The 8,323-nt window shown below is 35.3% G+C and overlaps 1 protein-coding gene across 2 annotated transcripts; it reads right to left on the reverse strand.

The window, feature by feature from the left end:
• Window positions 1-612: 612 nt before the first annotated feature.
• LOC107724588 (pre-mRNA-splicing factor syf2) lies at window positions 613-7,492 on the reverse strand. Of its 2 annotated transcripts, XM_016533569.1 has the most exons (7): window positions 7,428-7,492; window positions 7,037-7,135; window positions 5,445-5,570; window positions 4,396-4,513; window positions 4,039-4,129; window positions 1,903-2,001; window positions 614-1,014 (listed from the first exon to the last, which is right to left on the reverse strand). In XM_016533569.1, exons 1-7 carry the CDS (start codon window positions 7,443-7,445, stop codon window positions 849-851), a joined length of 717 nt encoding a protein of 238 aa, XP_016389055.1. In that variant the 5' UTR covers window positions 7,446-7,492; the 3' UTR covers window positions 614-848. The 2 variants fall into 2 exon arrangements, with proteins under 2 accessions (XP_016389056.1, XP_016389055.1); XM_016533570.1 differs by lacking the exons at window positions 7,037-7,135; window positions 7,428-7,492 and adding an exon at window positions 5,739-5,796 and having other exon boundaries at window positions 613-1,014.
• Window positions 7,493-8,323: the final 831 nt, after the last annotated feature.

Consider the following 8,323-nt stretch of genomic DNA (forward strand, 5'->3'; position numbering starts at 1 on the left):
CATTTCTTTATTATTTGTGAAATGTATTTCTCAGTACTACACCATTGTTTTTTTTTTTTTACAGTGTATTATTTATATTTTATTTTATTTCAGCTTTATTTTCATTATTAAAAACAGTTTTTAATAGTTTTGGTTAACATTAAAAACAGTGACATGGCGAAGTAACCCATGGTACGTCTCTGAACTCTAATGCCTTCAAGTCTACTACTTCATAACCTTGCAGTTATTGTCTATATAAACTAAACTATTGTCTACTATTACTACTAACTAAATACCATACAGTATATATTGTATACTGCCAAGTACTGTGATTAAAACTGTAACCAATAAGTTAAACTTTGAGGCATTGTTTCATCACAAACAGTATGTTTTCACATGACCATTACTATGCATGAGAGTGCTGTCCCGATACCATCTTGGAAATAAAAATGTTTTTCATTTTAAATTTGATTTTGCATTTAACAACAACAAAACACTTTCCAGTCACATCTGTTAACCAACCAGAATCAACAATTTACCAATGCTGTGGCATAATCTTGCTTAGACTACATCATAAGGCACCATGAAGTCAACTGTTTTTCATATCAAATTTTTTTTTATTGAAGTTGATGAAGTCAACTGCTGAGGAAATGAATTAATTTACAAAGTAAAACATTGACACTGCAGGCAAATATTTTTGCCTGAAATAAAAAGATTAAATTTGTAAATAAAAAAATTATAATAATTCACAAGACCACTACAGAGAAGAAGAATCTCAAAGGAGCATTTCTTAAAAATATTTGTACATGATTTCTTACTGCGTGGCGAATGGTGGGGGGGGGCGGTATCCATAGTAACAGTCTCCATAGTTACACGGCTGTTCCTCTCTCCAGGTTCTGTTTGATCTCTGCAGTGTATTTGCCGTAGAAACGTTCAGCCTTCTTGTTGAATTTAGCATTTCTCTCGTTGATATAATCGATGTCAGCGTCATCGTTGTAGGCCCTGCGGCGACTGTATTTAGAGCGCTTTTCAATCCTAAACACACAAGGAGACATTTATGGAGATTACACATGCAAGAAAGAATGTTTAATGCAAGAAATAAAACACAGTAAAACCTAGTTAAAAATAATCCTGGAAATTGTTTTTCACTAAATGAACACAAGAAAAAATAAATATTTTATCGACCGATATAAAGTAGATTAAGGCTATATTTATTATTTATATAATTTATTTTTATTTAAATAAAAAACAAAGCTAATAAAATGACAAACTAAAAAAAATTACTGAAACTAAAATTGAAAATATAAAAGTTATTTCTAATAATTTATCAAAATGATAAATTATACTAAAATGACAAACTTTAGGAAACATAATGGCCAAAAGCAGCACATTAAAATCCTCACATCAGCTATATCACCCAGCTGTACTCCTCAGCCATTCATTTCCCAGTTTGATGCTTCAACAGACAATGTCAGTTTTCAAAGTCCATCAAAGAGACTCGCATGCCCCCCACATACACACAGACGGTTCTTCAAAAATCTTCAAAGCGTGTTTGTGCGTCACGATCTGGCAGCCGTAGCCCTGTCTAATGTCTCTCAGAAGCTAAAAGCAGCTCCTCCAAAATAGAAGAATGCCGTCTCGCGCATAAACAAACCCTCGCCGGCGCACACATCCATGTGCGACAGGCACGCAACGGCACAAACACATCTGGAGCGAGGAACAAACACAGGAGGCCGTGCTCTCAGAGCGCTCTGAAATTGGCTGCAACATCACATTCAAAAGAGCCGCGATCTGCATTAACTCTGATGGAGGAACGCTGAGGTGTGCGATTAGATCTGCTCACCAGGTGATTCTGCAGTGTGTAAGATCTGAAATCTAACAGATTCCCTGCAGCGTGCCATGAACACAAACACAGATTCTTACTGTTTCTCCACATTGTCCACCATGCGGTCGATGCTCTCCTTAGACGGGACGTGAGTGCCGTGAATCAGACTGTTGGAGGTGGGGTGGAAATCTTCTCCACTAGGAGCAAAAGAGACACGTGCAAATCATCAGGGTTTCATTTCTTTATCATTACACAAGTAGAACAGCAATAAAATTGGACTTTTGCGCTTCATTTAGGCTTTATTTCATATCATAATCATAAAAACACTGATTTGTGAAGCAAATAGTTTTTCCTGTTACAGACCTTTGTTATTTTTCTAGTTATCTACAACAGCAATTTCACACAATCACAGAAAATATCTTAAAAGCTCAAAAGCTTGTTGTTAATATTTGTTACTATTGTTGTTTCTATTTCAAACGAATGCTTAAACTTTCTATTTATCAAAGAACCTTTAAAAAGTATCAAGGTCTTTCCACAAATATTTTCAAAATTGATAATAATTTGAGGCCGCAAACAGGATGCAGAATTCCAGTTCTAATGTGAATTTAAGAAAGTTTAAGTGAAATAATGTTGGCTTGACAAAAACTTGTTCAAGAGTTTTGAAAAACATTTGTTTAGATTTTTTGGGAGTGTGAAGCTTTATATGCCTTACAGATAGATGGATCAATTTTGTTACATTTTGTGTTTATTTTATGCACACTATTGTTCAAAAGTTTAGGTTCAGTAAGAATTTAATACATTTAAAACTTTAATACTTTTATTCATCCAGGATGCATTAATTTGATCAAAAGTCACAAAAGAATTTCAAATAAATGCTGTTCTTTTGAACTCTCTATTCATTAAAGAATCCTGAAAAAAAAATTACAGTTTTAACTAGAATATTAAGCAGCACAACTGTTTTCAACATTGATAATGATAAGAAATGTTTCTTGAGCAGCAAATCAGCATAATAGAATGATTTCTGAAGGATCATGTGACACTGAAGACTGGAGTAATGATGCTGAAAATTCAGCTTTGCTTCACAGGAATAAATGACAGATTAAGTTATTTTAAAATTACAATAATATTTCACAATATTACTAGGGCTGGGTATCGATTCAGATGTTTCGATTCGATTTCGATTTTCAAGCTCTCAATTCGATTAGATTTCGATTCGATTTTTGATTTCGATTCTCGATTCGATTTGACTATATGAATGAATATAGATTTAATACAAATCCTATATTTATAAAAAATGAACAGTGAACATAAGATTACAAATGGTTAATTAATAGGAAATTAAGAGCCACAAACCTGTATATTAAACACGTTTTATTTTAGGTACACTTGGGTACAATAAAACAAAACCCAACTCTATATTTCAAATGCATACAATGAATAGACAGAATTCTGATGCAAGATGAAAAACTGATGCTAAAAATTGGACAAGTCAGAACAGTCGCATGCCTTGATCAAACAGGATCAGTTTGCGACTGAAATGGTCGCACTGTAGAGCCCTGGATCTGCCATTTTAAGCAATGAATGAATGACGGACTCTCCGTTGTAACATCGCGCAAGGCAAATAAGGGGGTGACATCTAGTGGATTAGACTAGTAATAAGATTAACGTAAATCTTATGTTCAATGTTTGCGGAAATAAATATTGAAAAAAATCGATTCATGGCCTTTGAGAATCGATATTGAATCGACCACATTTTAAAAAACGATATATCGAAAAATCAATTTTTTTTTGCCCAGCCCTAAATATTACTGTATTTTTGATTAAAGAAATATAGCCTTGGTAAACAAGAGATTATTTTTTTTCATTTTGAAGATCCCAAACTTTGTAACAGAAAACAGAAAAAGAAAAAAAAAAAAAAACTAGGAAATGAAATGAACGCTTATTTTACACAATACTTGTTCAAACATCATTGTCTCAAATTCAAAAATTACCACTGGGGACCAAAAATTGGTCTCTATTTTCATTTTCCCTTTGCATATCTATCTTCACTAGGAACGTTATAATCGCCATTTATACTATGAGACAGAAAATCTTCATATGACAGAATAAAAAGTCATTGCTCAGGCAGGAACTACTGTTAGTGGCTGTTTCCATTATCAGTCCATAGTCTTGTATTAAAAACAGCCAGCTCCACTAGCGTGACTGAAGTAGAATGAGTATAAATAAAGTCTCACCACTCCTCTCTCTGTCTCTCATAGTTCTCCATATCTGGCTTGATCTGCTTCGTCAGTCTCTGGTACTGTCTCAGCTGGGCCTCAGCGTAGCCTACACACACACACACACACACACACACACAGAGATGAATACAAACACACATCCAGCTGTGGGGGTCTGAGAGGGGAAAGGGGCTCTTACAGGGAGAAGCAGAAGGAAAATGATAATAATTACCAGAACCAATGATAACCAGGCGTGAAACACAAGCTCTGCATGTTTTCATTTTCCCATGTTTAGCATCACACATGGCAGCCACATTCCCTCTCACTCTCAGCCAATCAGTGAAGCTCCTCATTAACCTGACGAGCATTTCATACCTGAGAATCCTGGATCTGGGTTTTTCTTCTTTTTCTTTCTCTCCCATCTCTCTGCATCTTCAGCGCTGATCTCCAGGAGCTTTACACGGTCGTAGTCCTCACCTTGCTCTGCACACTCCTGACAAACAAACACAATTCACAGCTTTACATACTCCTCCTCACACGCCACATAATCAGAATGAGTGCTTGATTGATACGGGGCTTTTAATGGACGATACTGGCACATAGAGAGCAGAGAGGCCAAATGACAGCAAATACACTACAGTTTAAAGGGTTGGGCTCAGTAAGATTTTTAAATTAAAATTAATACTTTTATTCAGCAAAGATGCACTAAATTGATCAAAAGCGACAGACATTTATAATTTTGGAAATAATAGCTATTTCACATAAATGCTGTTCCTGAATCCTGAAAAAAAAATTTTTGTATTTCCAAAAATACAAGCAGCACAACTATTTTAACAACAAACAATGCTGAAAACTCAGCTTTGCATCACAGGAATAAATTACATTGTAAAATATATTCAATTATAAAACAGTTATTCTAGCTGACTTCTTCTGACACCAAACATTTGAACAGTTGTGTATGTGCTGAAAAGAAAAAACAAATGTAAACATATTAACACTCATTTTATACAAAATGTATTCGAAATTCACTTATTCAGATTTAAAATTCAAAACTTTTTTAACTGGTTTGCATGTGTGTTAAACTCAGAGTGTTTTTTGATACTTGAAATGATCAGACAATCGAAATACATCTACTTTTGGATCTTTGGGGACAGAATTTAGATTCTTTAAATAGTTAGACATAACTATAATATCAGAAAGTGCTTACAGAGAGAGACAGAGCATATAATTTATCAACTTTTTCATCTTAAAACATCAGAAAACATGTAAATCTAATACAAAACATGACTATTAAAACTTAACCAGCTTTGTGAGTTTGGTCACTATGTGTGACCATTCACAAACAGCATGTAGTGTTTGTGTTATTATTTTTGCAACTCTGTTTGGTGGAGTAGAAACGACAGGCTTAAAACCTGATACTGTACCTTCTTCTTTTGGTCCACCATGAGTTCATACTCCAGACGGGCTTTCTTGGCCTCCCAGTTTGACGGCAGCTTCAGCCTCTTATCCTCCTCCACCACCTCCTGATGATTCAGCTTACGAGCCTCATTCTATCAACAGAACGCAATCACATTTCATACACATGTTAATAGAGCAGATTCTGTTATGCTGTGTGTCAATGGCTTGCAATGTCAGCACAGAGTTTGCTTCAAGTCTACACCAACTACACTAAAGCTCCTTTAACATGACGTACGTCAAGAATTCAACACATGGCTCACCACAAGTGTCATGCCTTCCTCTTAAGGCAAGATACCACAGGGGAGTAGGGTAAAGCAACATAGCCCAAAATCTCAAATTTGAGCAGTGTATGAATAAAAAAAAAAAATGTCTGCAAATGTTGTTGAGGGACCCCCTTGAAAATGAGATGGATCATCTCAAGGGGCAATCCCTTTAATAAATAAAAAAAAACAAAAAAAACAATGGTTTGCTTGTACGGTCTTGTCTTAAAATCCAAACACAAGTGGCCACAGGAGATGAATGTTGCTACCAGGTGGAAAAGCTGATCTCATCGTACCATTTGTGATACATCCTCTTTTTTCCCCCAGATATGTCCTGGCCAGGTTTTCTAAATCGCCTGAAATGTCTGGGTTTTGGCTTTGTTTTCCTATTGTTTTCATTCTTGCTGAAGGTAATGACTTAAGAGTAATCTGACCAATAGCATGCTTCATTGTACATAAGCAACCAATCGTGGTGATTGTGAGAAAGTGCGATCTACAGAGTACAGTGAAAGCAATGTAAATACAAATGCATATAATGTATGAGGACCGTAAAGAGCATGTCCATATGAAAACGAAGCCAAAACCAGGACATCTGGACAAATCACATCGCTTAGGATAGATGTTAATACCAGGGCATTAATAAACTGGGTATTAGTTTCAATAAATGTAACCCTGGAGCACAAAACCAGTCATAAGGGTCAATTATCATTGACATCATAAGCTTTCTATTGATGTATGATTTGTTAGGATAGGACAATATTTTGCCGAGATACAACTATTTGAAAATCTGGAATCTGAGGGTGCAAAAAAATCTAAATATTGAGAAAATCGCCTTTAAAGTTATCCAAATGACCCTGGAGCACAAAACCAGTCATAAGTGTCAATTATCATTGACATCATAAGCTTTCTATTGATGTATGATTTGTTAGGATAGGACAATATTTTGCCGAGATACAACTATTTGAAAATCTGGAATCTGAGGGTGCAAAAAAATCTAAATATTGAGAAAATCGCCTTTAAAGTTATCCAAATGAAGTTCTTAGCAATGCATATTACTAATCCAAAATTAAGTTTTAATATATTTACAGTGGGAAATTTCCAAAATATTTTCATGGAACATGATCTTTACTTAATATCCTAATGATTTTTGGCATAAAAGAAAAATCAATAATTTGGACCCATACAATGTATTTTTGGCTATTGCTACAAATATACCCCAGCGGCTTTTGTGCTCCAGGGTCACAAATAGTCTGGGCTCATGGATTCCGCTGATGTGAGGTAAACTTTGCCGTAGTTACCCTCTTGAAATGAAGCTCTCTGAACTTTCTGAGTTTCTCTTCTCTCTTCTGTGCTGCTGGAGTCTCTGTGGTTTCCTCTTCATTGCTGGGAGCAACAACCTGCACAGTGAATGTACCGCATACAAGGCATAATAATGTCATTTCAGTGATAGCTAGAACATAATTAGTACACTGAAATCTTTAGCAAACCAACAACATTACTCACACAGAGACTAATGTCAGCATCTTACGCTATGACTATAAGATCAACGTTCTGAAAACCGACACGCTAAAACGATCATTTCACGAGTACGTTAAAGATCGCTTATCAAAAATAATATATAATATATAAACAATAAAGACATATGTTAGGTTAATTCTTAAAGAATTTTGAACTGGTGTTTTTGTTTACCTCTGCGCTAGACGCCATTGCGTCTTTCAAAGAGGAAGTACGTCACGCATTTCAGTTCGACTGAGATCTACTGACCTAATATGTAGTTCCGCTTTCTTAAGAGTTGCTTGGCCATATTAATAAGACAGCATATAATAATAACTAGCAATAATAAAAATGTGATAAAAAAAAAACAGTTTTTAATTATTATTCCATTGATGAGTTCTAGTTTTCTTTCATCTGCTTATCAATATTTCTGTTTAATTATATTATTAACTCTTTGTTTTTCAATTTATTATTAAATTATATATACACACAATTTGTTATTATATGTATTAATAAAATTACATATATAATTGTATTTATTTAATTTATTCGTTTATTTTCCTTGTCTGCCCTTTTGTGTGTGTGTGTAGGCCTACGTTTTTTCCTTTTTGTGAAATTTTCTGTTGATACTCTTTAAAGGCCCGTTCACACCAAGGACGATAGCTATAAAGATAACGATAAAGATATAGTTCTACAAATCGTTCTCAATATTAAAGAATAGCAGAGTCCACACCACAACTATAACGATAAAGACAAAGAGAAACGATATCTTTGGAATCACTTTCAAAAGATTTTTTTTCCAGCTGATGAACGATAAAAAATTGACAGCCAATCAGAATCCATCCTGCTGTGACGAGCTTGAGAATTTAAAGCGGCAGACGAGCGTGCGCTTATGCCGAGTTCACACTGCACGATTTTAGCCCGATTTTTCACTCGCCGACAGGTTTTGAGAAATCGCCGACAAATGCCCGAAATCGGAGGCAAATCGGTGCTCGTTCACGCGAGGGACAATCACGCAGTGTAAATTATCAAAGACGCGATCTGAGGGAATCGCCGTCGCGTCGCCTCCGCCCGTGAAATATTTGGCATGC

The sequence above is a fragment of the Sinocyclocheilus rhinocerous genome, unplaced genomic scaffold (genome assembly GCF_001515625.1).
Source record: "Sinocyclocheilus rhinocerous isolate Xijiao unplaced genomic scaffold, SAMN03320098_v1.1 scaffold304, whole genome shotgun sequence".
NCBI classification, from domain to species: domain Eukaryota; kingdom Metazoa; phylum Chordata; class Actinopteri; order Cypriniformes; family Cyprinidae; genus Sinocyclocheilus; species Sinocyclocheilus rhinocerous.